The 20,579-nt window shown below is 32.9% G+C and overlaps 1 protein-coding gene across 1 annotated transcript in view; it reads left to right on the top strand.

Annotated features, from left to right (window-relative positions):
- LOC148274422 (uncharacterized) overlaps positions 1-10,200 on the top strand; it is a gene marked incomplete at its 5' end in the record, with an annotated part of 91,297 nt that extends 81,097 nt beyond the window's left edge. Inside the window, 4 exons of the mRNA XM_088237139.1 lie at positions 6,369-6,403; positions 6,443-6,570; positions 8,205-8,402; positions 10,003-10,200. Coding sequence (XP_088093265.1) covers positions 6,369-6,403; positions 6,443-6,570; positions 8,205-8,402; positions 10,003-10,200 — 559 coding nt within the window. The remainder of the gene's footprint in view (positions 1-6,368; positions 6,404-6,442; positions 6,571-8,204; positions 8,403-10,002) is intronic.
- Positions 10,201-20,579: the final 10,379 nt, after the last annotated feature.

Here is a 20,579-nt window from a genome sequence, read left to right as displayed (position 1 = left end):
TAAAACTGTCATTCAAACAAGTGAACACAGTTAAATGTCACTTGAGCATAGACAATGTTCTAGATTTGAAATTAGATGAGACGAACCGAGTCAGGGTTTAGGTACCTACATAGAAATATTAGTACTTCATCATCTCCTTCATTTCTCCTTCCTTCCTCTATTTGTTCTTACTGCTACTGAGTAGGTAACTGGCTGTTGGTGTCCGTGGTTGCTGCCGCTGTATTGGACCTGTCTATCTTCATTGTGTGTGCGTGTCAGTGGTCTTATATCTCTATTTACTGTGATTTTTACTCACTTTATATTGGCATGTTTTATAATACCTGTACTCAATGGCATATAATTAAAAAGACACGTTACGAGCGTGTAACGGACGGCATTTCTATTCACCTTCCTTGCACTAATCCTTTGTGTGATGAGAAAATGCTTTAACCTATTGAGAGTGAGTTTTGAGAGAAAAGTGGTTGCTCTAGTCTCGTTAAAAATGAAAGAAAGCTACATTTTTCTCAAATTCTCTCAATCACCCACAAATGGGGCATTGTCATGTCCTTTTTATTAATAAATTCGATGGAAGATTTTTTCCGAGCGACGCTGTACAATATACATCCATACTCCTTTATGCATAAATTATTTGATCTGTACACGGTACAGTCGTAAATAAATTATTAACAAAAGAAATGCGTAAATATATCTCTATCTCACACAAATGATTGCATGTGTATCGTGATTCGCTTTACCTTTTTTAAAAATTGTTTAAGGCAACGCTATATTTGCTAAGATGTAGCTAGTAATAAAATGTCTATTTATTCAGTCCAGTGCCTGGACTACATACATTCGGCTGGCATTGTGTGCCTGCCATATATTATATTGCACAATTGAGTTATAATCGCTTTCTACTGAGAGCATACTGATGCTTTCTCAGTATGATTTAGTTCTGAGAATAACTATAATCTATTCGGAAAATTATATCGACATCCAACAATGAAATTTTGTAATAAATAAAGAATCTGAACATGTGCGATGATGCACTTAAAAATCTTTTCAAATTCAAGACATCCAAACAGAACTGGTGTATTTGATACTATGATGTATTGCTAAAATGACTTCATTTTACAATGAATTAATTTATCAATAATTAATGAAATAATAAATAATCGAGATAACTTTACAATTTATGCTTTTTTTTAACTTTAAATATCTTAAGAGAAATACACCAGAACCTCTTCTTACACGGCACAAAAATTAAATTTAAAAAAAATTTATTAACAATGCGTTATCCATACTTTCATGCATCCATGTTTGGGTTTCCTTCACGTCGCAACAGAGTGACCGATCGACTTATTTTTTGGCATCAAAATGACTTATCTCAATTTTTGTTTTATACGCCATTTTGTGAAAAAGACCTAAATTATATTGTTATGGTATTTGTTACAATCAATATAGTGTAAAGTTTCCGCAAACCAAGTTTTGTAAAATTTCCATTGAAAATAAACGTAAAAATAGCATTTTACAATAAAAAATAATAAAAATGAATAATTAGTTTCATATTTTCATTTAGAATCACCTTAATGGAAAAATGCATTCTTCTTTCACTTCGCAACCGATTGACGTGATTTTTTCATGGGGATAGCCGGAGAGCTAACAAGTTTTACAAGCTACTTTATATTCCGAAAAATATCACTCTCTTGGGAAAATTTTTAGTGGAAAAGTAAATTTATATTAAAATATAAAAAACGCTGCTACGTCGCCATGGACTGACGTATTGTCGTTTTTTTGCATAGCGATAGTTGGAGGGCTGGCAATTCATACAGGCTACTTTTTATCCCAAAAAAGTATAGCATTCCATTGCGAAAATTTTTATTGCTTAAGCAACAAAACAAATAATTTAAATCATTTCCCCCTAAAACCACGCGAGCGAAACCGCGGGGAAAAGCTAGTAGTAATATTATAATTAATATACTATTCATTTTTATTTTTTATTTGTTGAAAATATGCTCTGTATATCTGATGAAAGTGATGTACTTACTAAATGTGCGTTAATGGGTAAGTCTATTGTCTGATAGTGAATAATTTTTGTAACAATTTTTCAAAGTATTTTACTGTCATATTTTAAGAAAATTAAGGTTAATTTTTTTACACGGTACTGTGTAGAAAAAGAGGTTCCGGTGTACCTATATTACAGCAAACGCAATAGTATTTTTCAACATCTCTAAAATTTAAACAAATCCATTTCTTGGGTTAATGATTCTTCTCAGTAGATTTTCTTCGGCTGTAATATTTTACTTAATAGAAATATGAACTCAAACATCTCTAATGTGAACTTAATCTACGTGTGCCCTGACTTAACACGGATTTTCTAGCGAGTCGGGGCAAGTTCACAGGCATGGATCGTTCCTGATTGTAACATTATAAACTGTGTCTCAGTCCCTAATAATAAAAAAAAAAACAAATCATTTTATTATAAACATGTTGGATGCCAAAAAGAGTACTAAATTATGACAAAATGAAGCGGCCTACTAAAAAAAAATTGATTTGGGAGTACGGCAGATTGAAAAAATATTATTAATATTGAATTTACTAAATTTCTATGGTTCCATTTAGACTTAATTTGCCACAATTTTTGTTCCTTATACAAAAAGTGTATCAACAATATAACAGGCATTCTCTGTAAGCTCTAAAATGCTGTCACAAATCGATAAATTAAATACTAACTTTTTTTCTTTTTTCTTTAAAATCATTTTTAACATTCGTTAGTAACATTTTTTTAAGCCTGAGATTTTTTTCATGACGGTTATTTTTTTACTAGTGTTAAGTTTTTTTTTTATTATTGTAACATTCAACTTAATACATTTTTATGTTATTTTTTATTTTTTTTAATTATTTGTTTATTTACAAATAAACTAAAATTATAAGGCCAAATATATGAAAACAAAAATAAAGTTTTTCATTAAATTTTTTTAAGATTTTATCGCCAATGGATTTACACGGAGCCACCCCAGATTTTAAAAATATTTTTATTTATTGTGGTCCATAAACGATACATACGATATTGGTAAAAATATTTACAATTTGTTACGTTTAGATATTGTTTATCAATTATATGTATGTGCAAATAAGTTTATAAAAAAGTTTTTAATTTATTTTGAAATGGACAAGCTTAATTAAGTTCTATCAAAATTATGAAGTTCTCTACTTATTACAATAATTATCAATAAGTATCGTTTAATATTGTTTATTATCTTATATTGTAATTTGTTTATTATAAGTATTGTATTATAATTTCGTAAAAGTCCTTTGAACCGTAAACAAAAAAACAAATATATTAAAAATAAAGGAAAAATAAAAAGTACTTCAAAAAGAAAATTATCAAGCCAACGAATTTTAATTTAGATATAATATGGAATCGGAGAACTGATTTTAATTTAGATATAATATGGAATCGGAGAATGCCTGTTACATAATTATATATTATTATGTCTGTAATTAATATTACATATACCAGCACGCTAATGTCTTTTCACACTTAAATATCTCAATGTTTCACCTGCTCTTAATGTATGTAACCTATTGACTGTGTTATCTTTTATTTATTTCAGAGTTATTAATTTAATTGCCTGTCATGTGTGCCTCTATGTCATTTATGCTTGTTACCTTTACGTATTTTATATATTTTTATTTTTATCATTTAAAACTTATTATTTATATCGACTTGCTCAAACAACTTGCTTAGATCTAGCAATTAAATAAAATTTAAAAATCAACTTTAATTATGACAGAAATAAAAATCAGCATCGTAGAATATATTTGGAAACCGATTCAATAATAAAAATATTAAAATGACAGAAATTGCAATAAAGTACCTACCATACAATAGTTATTTGAAAATATAAATGATTGGTTTTCTAAATGGGTTAAAATGACTATCCCACACTATGTTTTTTCAAACATATTTAAACTAGACGATAAAAAAATAAGGATGTACTAACAAACATATATTTTTTAAATCATCGATCAATTCTGTAGCATTTATGTAACCAGGTACATGTCACCAATATAAAAATTAGTTAAGTATGCAGTTCCACTTTTTAAGGTCTGCAGAAGGTTGGCTGAAGAGATAAAAGTCATGTTGGCGAGGGTTTAGATTTTGAGGTAAATCTGTACATAGTATCCATAGCTCTATAATAGTTTGCAACTTAAAAGAGATAAGTTCACGCTGACCCATTTCTTCGGGCTGATAAGAGGTTATAACTTGAATTCAGCTATTTTGATATTTCCTACAGCATCAGCGCAGACTGTTTTATCTCCTGGCTTCCAGAACCAACCTGCCTCTGGTCATGCCGACAGAGCGGTCAGGCAGCTGAACATGATCACTTTGGAGATCGAAGGCAAATACTCTTGCAATTGGAGAGTATAATACCTTAATAATGTCGAACCATTACTCAAGGGATCTTGGTTTGATTTGTCATGTCGTCCCAATAGATGTTCAAATATGGACAGAATGGTGAATGTTACACAGTGTGTAAAGTGGCCACATAAACCACCCAATGACAGATCATAAGCCCCGTAGATGCCTAGGCTTCTATATGACCTTCTCTAAAATGTTTTTCATCTCTGTTGTTGTTAACATGTTACTTTGTGGAAAATTGCCTTTAACAGCACGAAAAAAGCAAATATGAGAAAAAACACAACATGACTCGCATCGCTTCATGTATTTTATTCTTAAATTTACGCATAAGTTTAAACTGATGTCAATATTTAGAGACAAAACCTGAAATGAGGAAAGCGCATTCCAACCATATGCAAAGAATTAGTTGAGGACAGTAGAGTTCACTTTCCTCACCTCGAGTTCTATCTATGAATACCGACGTCAGAAGTACCCAAAATTATGTCAAAGAATTGATTCGGTAAGAAAATTTAATTCCCTGCTCAATCTCAGACTTGCACCCCTTTACTCAAATGCCACAGAATTATTATTTATTCCAATTTATCTATGGTTAAAAATCTACTTTTGATTTTGAATGATCCTCTTAAAAACCTTTCCACTGTCTCTCATTGGTCAAGAATGAATCCATCTTTGTTGTACTGTTACCAAAATGAATGATTCCCTTATATTAATTGTTTATTTTTCTCCACGATACTCTTTTGTATACCTTTTTTGAAACTAAAACGCTGTTTCTTTGTTTTGCCCTAACACATAATTGAGTGTTGTCATGCATTGAATTCTCTAAGTGTGTACCATGTTGATATTTACAGGTAAGTGTTTTACCAATATTTAATCAAATTTCATACATAAGCTTTGTTAAGTAATAACATAATAAATATTATACTTTCAAGATTTTGCCATTAAATTTTATGCTTGAGATTATGGCTTGCAATGCATCTTGAATTTATTTGATGTAATCATGCAATGTTTTGTGAAGTAATGTATCTCAAATCTAACAATTTACTTTGACGATTCTGTAAGTATTTGATTTGCCAAATAATTGCATAGATTTAAATTAGTTTCATATCAAAAAACTCAAATCCAAAACAAAAGAAAACCTTTTAAAATTGGAATGTTAAAAATAGACATATTTTAACAAAAGATTTGACTTAATTTGAATTTAGTGAAAGTGAGTACTTAGCAATGAGTGTTGTATAATAAATTGAAAAATAATCATTTATTTTAATTGGCACAGAAACATAAAGGTGTTCGGTGTTCAAAATCGTCATTCTCTTTTCCGTGCCAAATGGCCTAGAACATTATTTTGATTTCATGAAGGTAAGATGATCAGTCTTATGCTTCAGGTACCAGCCCAGGGATTATAATATATTGCAGTGTGAAAACACCCTTTTAAATTAATATTTTGTACCATGTAGGGTTCTTTTTTTTAAAAATAAAGTTTTGACAGCGCCCTCCGTGGACCAGTCTTTCATTTCGTGCGATGTTTACGCACATGACTCCTCTCCAGCTGATAGTGATAAAGCTAGGCTGTGTGTGACTATAGTCAGTTATAAAATATTTGGGTAAATCGCAAGAACAAAAATATTTCATTGTTTAAATGCCTGCGAAATTTATGATATTTTTGTACTCATAAAAAAAAATATTTTAAATATGAACCGCGAACTTTTAATTGGGTTTTTTTCACAACAATTTTTTTAGTAAGCTTAAGAATTGTTATAAAACACTCTGCTTTGTGCTCATGAATACCAAATGCATCCGATAAAATAGAGTATTAACTCAAAAAAGCAGAATTTTCATAAGAACCAAAAAAACTCAACTAACCCGCTATCTCAAAACTGTATTTTATTGGATGTACAACACTTATTTTTATAACGTAGATACTGAATAATTGTACGCATTTTTTCTAATCTATTTTCTCTGTGGCCAGATGGTCGCCGGGAGTGAGAGGTGGCGGGGGGGCGAGCAGTGGGGGGTCGTCCGAGGCGGGGGGAGGGCCCGGAGGGGGAGGAGGCCTGCACGACTTCATAGAGGGCCTGGGGCCCGGGCAGCTGGTCGGGAGACAGGTCCTAGGCGCCCCCGCGCTGGGAGATATCCAACTCTCCATGTGCTATCAGAAAGGGTTCTTAGAGGTAATAAAAACGTCTTTACAAAACAAATTGTCGCATCGTGGTCCCATGGCAGAATTTGAGTTTTGCATTGAAAGACAATTTTTGGAATTTGGGATTTATCGGAGTATCGGAGTAAAAGCCTATTAAAAATATGAGAGATAAAAAAGTAAGTTTTGAAGTCGAATTGAATTCCGACAGAACTGTCACTTTAATAAAACGAACGCCTAGATGTGAAAATGATGTCGCTAGGTTCTGTCCTATTAACAAATAAAAGTATCTAGGCGCCAGACACAGATTATATGCGTCAGAAAGTTACCACTCTAAAAAAATAATTAAGTCATTATATTTTTTCCATCTGTTTTACTATCTTTCCGAGTGTATGTATCGAGACGTTATAGGAGCCGGCTTTGTAGTCGATCGGTACAGATCGGTAGATACATACAGACGATCGTTAAGCGTACCGTTTAGGTGATTTCCAAAAGTCATGTAAAATTCATGTTCAAGCGAGCATTTTTTGCTTGAATCGGGATTTATTGGAGATTATAATCGCTTTTAAGTGGGCACTTTCTATCAAGAAGCCTATTTAAAATATAAATGAGAACTATTTTAAATGTTAATGACGCAAGGAACGCGGACTAATTTTTAGCGGTCATTCATTGGCTTATTTCGATCATATGATGTCAATATGGCAAGTAGGTAGAACATACCGAGGTAAGATACAAATAGTACAGAAGTTAAGTATACCGTCTCGATATATACAGACGAAGATAGCGATCATAATCGAAGCACTGGACTTGTTACCTGAATCGTAAGACAGATCATCTTACGTTCATGTAACAAAAATTATCAAGATTCACTGGGATTGGTGTACCAATGCAGTGCCCTATGCTCCATTAGTTGCGGAAAGGGAATGATGATGTAAATATTAGTTGATATACCAATGTTATATTGACTAAGCGAAATAAACACCTATGATTATTGAATATTTTGCCGTTTTGGGCCCTAGTGAGGTGCCACAATTCACATCTGTAGAGGAGAATAAGTTTTGGATTTTCCGTGTATGTCGAAGAGACAGAACAAGAAATGAAGAAATGAGGTGCCGAACCAGAGTCGTGGATATCGTGGATCGTGCAGCAAAACTGAAATGGCAGTGGGCAGAATAATAATGTGGAGACTATGGGCAAACAAAAGAAGTAATGGAAGGCCACAGAAAAGATGGGTCGATGACATTGCCTCTATTGCCAGTAAAACATGGATGATGAAAGCGGGTGATAGGAAGGAATGGAGACGTTTAGAAGAGGCCGCCATCCAGCAGTGGAGAGAATAAGGCTGAAGAAGAAGAAGCAGAAGAGAATTAGTATTATGCGGGCATTACATAGGCGGCATTTGGTTTTCATTGAGTAAATATCCAATCTCCAGACAGCCTTCGTACTGCTGAATTTCCTAGCACTCCCAGCTTGTTTAAAGCTGCCATTTTCCGTAACATACACTCCCGGGTATTTAAAACTCTCGACCTTTTCGATGACTCAGTTTGACAAGAGTCAGGAAATTTTTTGCACGAAGGCACGAACCGTTACGCAGTAAATGGAATAGCAGTGGGCACAGAATTCTGTAGTTAGTATTATCGTCATTATAATTTTAAATGTTTCTTCTAGGTGGAAGTGATACGAGCCAGAGGTCTCCAAGCGAAACAGGGCTGTCGTGTGCTACCAGCGCCGTACGTCAAGGTCTACTTAGTGAATGGGAAGAAGTGTGTGGCAAAGGCTAAGACTTCGACCGCGCGCCGTACCCTGGACCCGCTCTACCAGCAGCAACTCTCCTTCCGGGAAGCCTTCCAAGGCTGCATCCTGCAGGTAAAAACTTTGAAAAATATATGTATTGGTAAAAATGAAATAAATACCGTATTTCCTAAATTAAAAGACATACATTTTTTCCGATTTCGGTGTCTTTGAATACGGGGCGCGTCTTATAATCAATGGCGTCTTACACTTCTGACACAAAATTCTGTCTAGTGAAATTGTAAAAAGAAATTGACCCTCATTTCTGTTTAAAATGTCAGCAAGAGTATATTTCGTTAAAAGGAAAAGTTATTGTGAGTACACAAATAATTTACCTGTTTTAAAATCCTTTTTATTGGGGACTTGAAAAAGATCTCACTGTTTTTTTGTGGAAATTAATATTTTTAACTTATTTTTTAAAAATTATCAAAGAACATGTCATTGAAAGTATTGTCCATCGCTAGTGACTACTTTCTTCCATCTTTTTGGCAGCATACAAATACCATCACGAAAGTATGAGTAATCTTTTGAGGTTATCCACAAATTGAGCCATTTTTTGGCATCTTCATAAGAATGAGAGTGCCGCTTAGCTAGGCCATAAGTCATCGGAACAAGTGGTAATCGGAAGGAGCAAGTCCGGTGAATACGACAAGTAGGGTATGACTTCCTATTTGAGCGTTTCCAAGTATATTTTGACTGGCTTTGCAACATGTGGCTGAGCGTTGTCATGCTGCAAAAATGCTTTGTCGTGTCTCTCCTTGTATTGTGGCCGTTTTTATTAAATGCTCAGCTCAAATGCATCAACTGTAGGTTTACGGAGCTAATAATACACCACTCCTAGTTGATTCCACCAAATATAGAGCATGAGTCTAGAACCATGGATATTCGGCTTTGCCGTCGATGTTGATGCATTGCCGGGCTTACCCCATGATTTTCTATGCTTCGGGTTATCGTAGTGTATCCATTTTTTATCACCAGTCATGATACAATGCCAAAACCTTTCATTTTCTGCCGTTGAAGCAGCTTCACACATGAAAAAAACACTGTTTGATGTCTCTCGGCTTCAATTCGTACGGCAGCCAATTTCCTTGCCTTTGATTCTTTCTTATGCTTTTAAACGTTTGGCAACTGTTGTGTGATCAACTTCTCATGATTCTGCAAGTTCATTTTGCATCTGATATGGGTCTTCATGGAGTAATGCTTCCATTCTTCTTTTTCGCCAGAGCGTTCTTTATCTTCAACATTAAAATCATTATTTTCAAAGTGTGGAAACCAATCTCTGCATGTTGTTTTGACAGAGCATCATCACCGTAAGTCTCCACAAGAATTATATGTGCTTCAGCTCCAGATACTTGTTGAAAACAAGTCATGCAGTAAAGCAAATACTCTAGGCAGGAAATTCAATATGTATAACGCTATGAAAAAATATGTTGCTTACTCTTCGGCAGAATAACATATACTGTCATTTCAAGCCTATGTATCAAGGCTAAGATAACACCACCTCTCGGAAAACAACGAGAAAGTCCCAATTATTATGATTGTGTGACAGTATGCATATAATAAAGTTGTTTTTAAAAGTATTTTTCTTGGTCTTGAAAAATGAGGGATGCGTCTTACAATTGAGGAAATACGGTAAATAAAAATATTTGTTTTTAATCGACGAATTGAATTTCAGGTTACTGTTTGGGGGGACTACGGGCGGATAGAGGGCAAAAAGGTGTTTATGGGAGTAGCCCAAATCATGCTGGATGACCTGAACCTCGCCAACATCGTCATCGGCTGGTACAAGCTGTTCGGGACCACATCGCTGGTGAGTGGGCCCCCGTCGCTGGCCCTCTCAAGGGGCGGGTCCGCTCTCAGTCTCAACACCTAACCTAACCTGGCCTCGCACACCTGGACGCTCACCTAACCAAACCTCCCCTCACCTCACACTCTCGTGTTACATAGCCGCCTGACATCAATAATCAATAATACCGAACCTAACCATGCCATATTATGTTACATAGATACCTAATATCACAACAATCAAACAAAAATAACCTGACAGCAAACCTAACCTAACCTGGCCTCAAACTTTCGTATTACATAGCCGCCTAGCACCAACAGTAGTACTCAACCTAACCTAACCAACCATACAATATTCTACAAAGCTCTTCACAATGATTCAACCTGACAGCAAACCTAACTAGATTTGAAACTTTTTCTTACCTCACCGTTTTTCACGTATTTGGATTGTGAAATCCTCGGCCTGGATCCTGTATACTCCAGTCGCAAACGATCACTTTATAGGTTCTTGTAAATGATAACTCCATTTATTATTTATAACAATCTTATATTAGTTCCTTTTAACAATGAAGTGTGACTGGTAAGGAAGCTAGAAGCCGAATGATTCCGAGTGGAACTGTACAAAACCGAAATGCGCTTCGTGATTCGAACGCTGGGGTAGTTAAAGCCTCTTGTGTTCCGTAATACACAGATACTACAATTATATTAACCACTCACTTAATCTCATAGTTTCATGTTGCTTAGCTACCAGCTTAATTACAACCTAACCTGATATAATATCTAACCTAACCTCACGTCTTTGTGGTATTTCATCAAACTAGAAGCCAAACATTAATTAATCACACAGTTTTGTGTTACATAACCACCCAATCACTCAATTCCACTTTGATACATTTCGAAAATAAAAAATAAAATGCAATGAGCCCATTTTATCCGTGTACTATTCATATAATTTACATAATCTTATTCTACAACACATTTCTACCATTCCCGCAGCAATCTCTGATCAATCTTTAACATTCAACAGGCTAGAAACTGTATTTATGATAGTATTGTTGTTATGCTGAATGTCCCCGGTATTATTTCCATTCAATCCTCTCCGTAGTCCTCCTGTTTGTTTGTCATTCCCTAAATGTACTCCACAAAATGGCCGCGTGTACCCCTCGCCCTTTGTCACCCTCCTTGCCCCATGGTTGTTGTCACATTTTATAACTAGGTATGTTATAAACATATAACCTATGTTCCGCCGAATGCATTGTCCCGTGTATGTGAATTTTTATCTTTTGATAGTAGAAATTTGTCAGTGTTGCTTGTTTGGAAAGACTTGTGGTTTTTTTAAATGGTACTTAGCCAAACTGATATTTTGAATACAAGGTTTTTTTAGCGTAGTTATTTGGTAAATCACACAAAAGAGTTTGCATGAAAAAGTAAAATAAAAAAAGACTCATTTTGACCAAAATGCAACAAATATTTAACTTAAATGTAAGTTATAATTAGTTTTGTGTGTGCTCGCTTTTAAACCCGAAAAATATGGATGAAAAATTATTTTTTTTATACATTGCTAATGGCAGAAGTTCAGTGGTTTTTTGAACCTTTTTTATTTATCAAACTAAGCCAAAATTAACAAAAATAAAATTATACATCATATTATCAGCGCAATGATTTTTAAGTTTTGTAATTTTGAAATTACTCCACATGTGACGTCACAAATTCTCTTCGGTGAGTTTTGCTGATTGGTGAATTAGCTTCCCGTAAACCGGAAATCTATCTCAACAAATCACAAATCAATGATTGATTGGGTAGAACTGGTGACGTCGTTCCAAGTAGTTCATTTTTATGCATTTTCAAGAATGCCTTCGCCTATACTAATTTTAACAAATCACAACAAAGATGAAGAACATTTTAGATAAGGTAATGTAGAAGTCTAGGCATCTACAGGGCTTATGACCTGTCATTGGCTGGTTTAAGAGGCCACATTACACACTGTGTAACATTCACCATTCTGTCCATATTTGAACATCTATATTTCTTCAATTCTTTCATCTGTTGATGTTTATGAAGGTTTTAGCTCTTTAGCTGAAACCTTTATTTATGCAGGTGAGATAAGGTATTTGAATTATTTCACCTACATACTAGGAAAGGCCTGAAAATTTATTTTTTTCAATTTCTATACTTCTCCCCAGGGAGTTGAATCCAGTCCTTGTCTACAAAAATTTGGACAAACTCAAAATATTCTTGATAAATCCACCTGGTTCATGAAGTATAGATATTGAACAACTACATTTTTCAGGCATTGCCTAGCAAGTAGATGAAATAATTCAATTACACGAATCTCACCCGCATAAATAAAGGTTTCAGCTCTTTAACTTCACAAACATAAAAAAGAAAAACTATAAAAACGCAACGTGTTTGTCCTCGACAGTTGTGACGTCAAGATTCTTGACAATGTTCTAAATTCGAATGGGCAGGAACAAATAAACATGAATCATTACTCATTACATATTAGGGGCGTGGCCAATGGAATGACCGTTTTCGCGGTAAATCAAAATGACAAATTAAAAAATATTATTAATGCTAAGAATACTAATAATGAACAAAAAAAATTTTTTTTCTGGACAGTATTTCATGTAGAGTTTTATTACTTTAAAAATGTAAAAAAACTGACATTTCCCTATTGTTTAAATCTGCTTGAAATATTTAATATATTTTCAACATTATTTTCTCGATAAAAAAAATTACATAGACAAGTTAGCATTTGATTTGATATTTATTTCAGAATTTAATCTGCATGTCGAAAATCGCAATACTGAATGTTGTATGTATTGTAAAGATGGTGGAACAAAAACCTATCTGCGAGTGCTTTGGGATATATTTTTCTTAGAGAGCTATCCATTTCATATTTGAATGAATTGATGCATTTATTTTAGTAATAAAAAGCTTATACTTCAGTGTAAATATGTATTGCTCGCTTTTCCAAATTTGTGATACACCCGTTTCTTTCTTACATATTTTATATTTACCTTATTTTTATCTTTATTCATTTTTCTCCCCATTATAAACAAAGGGTTACCCGTGCCGAGGACACTTAACAATATACTTTTTTGAAATATTTTTACATGTGAGAATAAACAAAGAAGACTTAATAAACAGAGATAATTAACAAAATGTTCAGACAGTTTTAAAAACTATGTATTTAAGTTTATATTTAATTCATGTACACCTATAATATAATATAATAAAAGAACAAAAACATACATAATATAAACTATACATTTGTGGAGCAATTGATTCAATATTGGTTTGGGCGAATGAGACAATCCATTTTACTTCTACCCAGCTCCACTATACATTTTTTAAAAGCCTTTATGAACATTTTCTCATTTCTAATTGTTTTAGTAGACAGTGGAAGTAGGTTATGGATTTTAATTATCATACTTTCAAGACAAGTTGTGGTCGCTTGATAGTGTCGTAGACTCTAGCACAAATTGTTCCCTTTATTTTAATGTTTATTCAAACCGAATGAGGAATGAAAAACTGCTCAAAATGGCCAAAAGAGACGATGTTATTCATTGATCTGATCCATTGAAAAGTTAATTTTGATTATATGATTCATACAGTTACATAATCTTTAAAATTTAATATTAATTTGTATTTTTCAGTAACATTGGACTCCTGTGCCCCAGATAGAGAAGCATATACGATGACAGTATACAGCCGACGAGCACACGAGATCGTGTTAGCTTGCTAAATACAGTATCCATCGCATACTCTCCGCAGACAATCTCTCTGCGAAGAAAACTTTGCGATGGAGAAAAAAAAGAAGAAACATCACTTGATGGAAAGACTGAAAAATAATACTGAAAAAGGTCAAAAAATTGCCCAAATCGTGTGAAACTAAACATTTTTCAATGATAATAATACTGTAACAACTTTTTAGACATTTAATACATGGGCATCAACAGCGCGGAAGATCTTATGACAGATCGGAATCCAAAATGGTGGCTCATACTTTATACGGGTGACATCTATGTTCCAAACCTCGTACTTGTCACCCAAATATCAAAATGGCTGCCACAAATTTAACACTAAATTGTGGAAAAGTTGGCTGCACTGCGCTGTCGGTGCCTATTACACTTTAGATTATCAAAGATTGAAGAAGACTATTGTATAAATTTTTTAATCAGTCGACCGATGTGTGCGTTGGTATTAGTATTATAATATATTGGGATACATATTATGTATGATATTTGCATGTGTGAGTTGAGGTTTGGGTGAAGATGTGTATTGCTGATAACTAAAGTACATATATAAATGATTGAGCTTTAATAAAATGCTAAGTTATGTAATCTATTACTCTAAATTCACTAGATATTGGTTCTCACATTAACATAGGGTGTATACAGTAAGAAATACATTATTCTCTGGCAAAAAAGATGAAATGAAACATCCGAAGTCATAATATGAGGTTTTGACCATAGAATTAAGAATAGTCCGGAAACCGCATACGCGCATCAAACAGAAGGCGACTAAACTACTCTTAACCGAGAAGTTTTACGTTTTGACCCATTAGTTTATTTGTAGACGTCGCTCAGTACGCAACTCCCGATTTGAATTAAACTATACCGTGTTGTCGTTTTCAAGTGTAGAAATACTGCTTGGGATCAAAAAGAAACAGGATGGGATCACATTTCATGTGTAAGTAGCAAATGCATTACTTAAAAATTTAATTATTTTTCAATCTTGTCAGATTGTCAAATAAAACAAAATGGACATTTTGTTAGTGTTGCCAGGGTAGTAATTTTTTTTACGCTACTTTGCTCATCCAATGAGAGAACTAATGAAAATTTGACCTTTCAGATGCCGCGGTGGGCATTTGAACGACATTAGATAATGTAATGATTTAAAACATCAAATATTTTTTAATATGACATAGAAATATCACTTTTATGTAAAATGAAAATTGTTCAAAGTTCATTAATGAAATTACTCTCATTAAATGACCCTTTATTTATCTACTCTGTTGTGTCAATCAAGCTTTTCGCGTGTACAATAAAATTTTAGAGAAATTAACAAATTGATAAAAAAAAAATATTATTATCTTACATTTGTGTTATGATTATATTTTTTGCGATCTGGCAACATTACGCGGCGACTTCACGCATGCGCGCGGCGAAAGTAAGGGGTTTTTTGGACACAGCCCGGTGTATTCAAATATGATTCTACGCTCCTTCTGGACTATTCTTAATTCTATGGTTTTGATAGAACGAACATTTAAAATCAAATTAGATGTTTAAAAAAATATTTCACTGTCTTCGATTGATTGCTGATTATCATCATCATACCTCTGTCTGCACCCGATGGTGCATAGGGCACTGCATTAGTACAGCAAATTCAGCACGTATCGACCACCTGTTACAAGAAGGTAAGGTGATCAGCCTTACGCTTCAGGCGCCAGTCCAGGAACATGAAATATTGCAGTGTACATACAACCACCTTTTCAGTCGATATTTCATATCAACCTTCCCAGAATCGAGCCTACTACAAAGCTTATTATTACAGTTTCTTGGCCTTACATAATGTATGGATCTCAACATTTGTGCATAGTTTTGTCACACATTCGCCTGAGAAATCGCATTTTGACAGCATTCAACTTACTTTCACCCCTGTTATTCCAAGTCCATACTTCGCTCCCATAAATCAGGGTCGGAACCAGGACTCCATTGTGAACTGATAATTTTGCCTCTTGCGACAAACATTTATTTGCCAAGGTTGATTCAAGTGCACCGTTCACTCTGTTCCCGGCACTCACCTCCTTTAAATATCTTTCTCAGTCATTCCATCCCTAGTAAACATACTTCCCCGATACACAAATTCCTCTTATTGTTTTAGTATAACCCCATTCACTTACTTTCATTTCTTTCAAAAACCATCACATTCGATTTATTGATATTCATCAGCAAATCGCTTCTTTTGCATACATCGTAGACCTTTGTTACCAAGAATTTCAGTTCCTCTTTGTTTGTTGTTAGCAAGAAGCACGGCATCATCAGCATTCAAAAGACAATTGACATTTAAATCACATAAATAAAATATAAATGTTTTCATAAACATGTTTCTTTCATCATTTTTGCCACTGGAATACTAAATTAAGATCTAGGAACGAAATGGAAGTTAGAAGAGTCGGATTTGCATTCATACTATTTGTTTGCAATATTATTAAAGAAAACTGTTAGTGTCTGCTAAACCACATGTACATACGCCTTTTAATTTTTAACACAAGAATATTTTAATTTGAAGTTGAATATGCTGAATTTTTAAACTTAAATATTGTAAATATTAAATATTTAATAAAAAGAATATACTTTTAATCCTGGGCAGGGCAAAAGAGGCAGATATGGAAAACAAAAGCTTTTATTTGTGTGATTGGGATCTTTTACAGAGCTAATCATTGGAAGAATGTGAATTTTTTGACAGATAACAGATACCACAGTCAGAAAAAATAACAAAATCAGCTAAAGTTACTAAATACACTAGTCCTTCAAATATAGCTTGATTAGAATGACATTTGTCAGCAAAAGTGACGACATAACTTTGTAGTAACGTCTTTAACAAAGTTTTTTATATTGACACACGGAAAATCATTCGTATCTGCCGTGTTATTTTTTTTTTTTAATACAATGCTTGACACATAAATAAATAAAATCAGCTTCAAAACTAAAATAAACCTAATTATTAACGACGTTCTTACAAGGTTACATCATTTTGCAAAAACGTTAGAGATGGGATAAATTGATCAAATAATTCATTTGATGTTGTTCATAAAGTATAAATGTCTTATTTTTTGGTGAATAATTGTCTTAAACACACTAAAATAGGCTTGTTTTTGCGTTTCTATATCAATTTTCGGAAACAGAGTTTCATATTTGCATGAAAAAACTAATAAAATCGATTTGATCGGTACATGATCGGTGATCAGTGATGATTAATTTCCATCACTATTGAAATTAGTTTGACAGGCGTCGTGGCGCCGTTGTTTAGACGGCCGACTGTGAAACTGGCGTCGCGGGTTCGATATCCGCCAGTTGCAATAAAAAAATCCATCAAAGATTTTTTCCTCAATTGGTCTGGGTGTTATGGTGTATTTTTCATTATTTCACCATTCCCATATTTTGATCTCACTTTCATTAATGTCCACTGTCCCTAATTACTCAATTTGTAAAAGTTTAGTTTATTCGTTTGGTCCCCCACTGACTCAATTAGTTAGTGTACGAAAGACTAAGATGCGAGACAAATCTAGTGTAATGCCCACACGTTCAAATGCCCACCCCAGGATTACAAAATCAATGCTTTTTCGGAATTGACTAATTACTCTTAGCAAATGATATGCTAAAAGTAAGTAAACTAAATATGATTGCATTTAAACATTAAGGAGATTATTCATAGCTTTTAATATAACCGATGTAGTCAAAGTGCTTTCCAGTAATTCAGAGTATGCTTTGCCAAAAAGATAATGCTAAAATAATGACCGAAAGGAATCGCGGATGATATTATAAGGTATGTAACTAAATTATACTTAAATCTCATTCATAGAATACAATTTGATATGCGTCTACCAAAATATTACAATTTCCTTTTTGTATTCAAATACATTGCTCATTGCGTAAAATGTCAAAAATTCAAATTCAAAGGTTTTCAAGAAAACCATATTCCAAAATATAACGGCAATGCACATACCGAAAATAAGTACTTAACCAATAATTTTTTAAAAATGGACAGAGATTACTCTGGATGGGAAAGTATATTTTATTTTCTTTCGTAGAATTTATTCCCTCAATGCATCATCATATCAGAAAATATACATAACATAAAATGATAAATATTTATTCACTTAAACCAGATTTAAAATTATTATTTTTGATTACAAATTTAAATAATATACTCTTTTATATAAAATTAACGACATTCTGAATTTTTAAAATGTGTAATCAACCAATGTTGCCTAATGTAAAAGGGCACCTACAACGTACGATCTAAGAAGAAAAAATAGGAATACAAATATAGTAAGTGCACCATTGAAGACGAAATGAAATAAAATTTTATTTACCATTTATACTTTACTTAAAAAACACTATCTTAAACAATGAAAAAAATGTAGACATAATTCAAACATTCTTTGAATAAATATTTAAACTCACCTTAGATATAACAAATTTATACATGAGTCGAAAATACGTATGATTCTTAATAATTAAATATCATTTATCAGTATAGAAAATAAACTGTTTTGTATATTGAAAAAAAAGCTGTTTGCTTTGAAAATTCATGTATCCGCTGCGCTGACTTACATTTTATACAAGTACCTACATAATTAGAAATATTTATTTTGAGTACCTGGCAACACAAAACATCCACAGATAAAATAAAATATTCAAGCCTTTTTCCAATTTCGGAGGGAATATAATAACCTCTCAAAAACAACTGTCAAAATTAGTCTTAAAAATATTTTTATTTGATTAAAACAATTATAAATTTAAGCTCATTTTATTCGCCATGAAGGATGTTTATTGTTTATCAAAAATGATATTAATATAAGAAAATTCATACTAATTGTTATCTAGCCCCCACGGAATAATGATATCTAATGCGATCTCGATGTTAATACACATTTATTAATATAATTTAAATGAATTGAATATTTTTGTAAATAGAAGCTGTTAAAAATCATTCTTTAACGCCAATTTTTATTATGTTTGATAAAATTACTGTCAATTTCAGATTTTGTATTTAAGTAATTGTTGCATTTCTGAAGCGAAATATAAAAAAGATAATTGGAATTTGATTCAATAAATGTTTAGTAAATTTTTTTAAAAGTTCCCAATGATAGCGCAAAACCAATTGATGTGCCGAATAATAAAAGCATTTATAAAGTTAAGTCCGGTCATGGTAATGTGGTAGTGTTGTGAATTCCGGATTATATCCGAGGTTCAAACCCGCTCTACCACAACGTAATACCCAACATCTAACACTGTTATTAACAGCTAACTGAATGTGCCCCAAAATTAAACAATTTTAGTAAATCATAAAAAAGTATTTTTCTAGAATAACTCCACATAAGACAAACTTGATTGCATCTCACATTACGATACGTATAGACGGTAAAAAAGACTAAGTGACTGATGCGTCATAAAAACGGTGTTGTGTGAACCGTGTAACTCGACAAAAAATGACTTTTTGGAAAAATTTTACTAGGATTTTTTTTAAAGCTTCCCGTGAATAATGTTCCTCTGAAGTTTCGCGGTCTGGCCCTGAAAAACCGTGTATACTACTTTTTCTTAAGATTAACTAATATGCAAAATTCACTCCATGGCGCATCAATCTTTCAGCCGTTTTATCGTCAATGTATTTTTAATTCGACATTTATATTTATATTCAGTAATGGTTTAATCCCATGTAAAAGTGTTAATTAAATATGTTTTGCTGCCAGTTATTGGGACCTTTTATAAAAATGATTCAGCTGTTACAAATTTACTTAATAATTTGGGGGCCATGAGAATGTAATATCGTGTATAAATTTTTTAATTGTTTAAGATATTTTCCTTGGTGGATTTATCAAGTTTCGTATCGCGGGGTAATTACTATAAGTAGGTGACTTAAAAATCAGCATTTGTGAGTTACCTGCTAAAACAGATTTTTTTATGATTCATTAAGATCATATGATTTGAATGCATGACTCCTCTCTTTGTAGCATTCATGGGGGAAGATAAAAAAATGTGCTTTTAATGGGTAACTCACAAATGCTAATTTAGAAGTTACCCAGTTGTAGTAATTACCTAACGATATAATTGTACTCAACATTTGAGATGTTATCTTTTTAAATAGTGTTTGAAATTACAATGGAGGCGTATTCCAAGTCTATCTATGAAAAATGCATGGTTTCTTATAACATTTTTAATGTAAAAAATTCTGATCAACTCTCAGAGTAATAATTTACGGTCCAGAGACGCCCATCGGGATAAAATCCATTCTAGAAATTAAAACTGATAAACAGCTAAAAAACATTTTAAAAATAACTCAAATGCCACAATACAGATACACAGATCGCAGTGACGTCAGAAACTTATTTGGTACTAATCCCCATTTACAAGAATGACTAATGTTTTTTTTTTTTTTAACATTATAAGTGAACTATGCGTTTTTCATAGTATTTAGCTTATAACGCTTAAAAATTCATTATTTGGATTGAATTACGAATCATCTTGCAGTTTTATAAATGGATTTAAGTCCGAAATGGAAAACACCGTTTAAAAGACTTGAAAATAATCGCTTTGTAAAATTAATAAACTCACAATGTTATTTTATTTCATTAATTATGTACGTGGATCCTTTATTGCTTGCAAAACTGTATTCTATACGATTTTTTGTGTATATCGTCATTTTGGAGAAAAGACCTAAGTGAAAAATATGCAC

Source organism: Micrasema longulum, unplaced genomic scaffold, assembly GCF_059751315.1.
Source record: "Micrasema longulum isolate JH-2025_06_02 unplaced genomic scaffold, ASM5975131v1 h1tg001656l, whole genome shotgun sequence".
In the NCBI taxonomy this organism is placed as follows: Eukaryota; Metazoa; Arthropoda; class Insecta; order Trichoptera; family Brachycentridae; genus Micrasema; species Micrasema longulum.
Note: the sequence above shows the minus strand (reverse complement) of the source record. Positions and strands in the feature narration are given on the sequence as shown.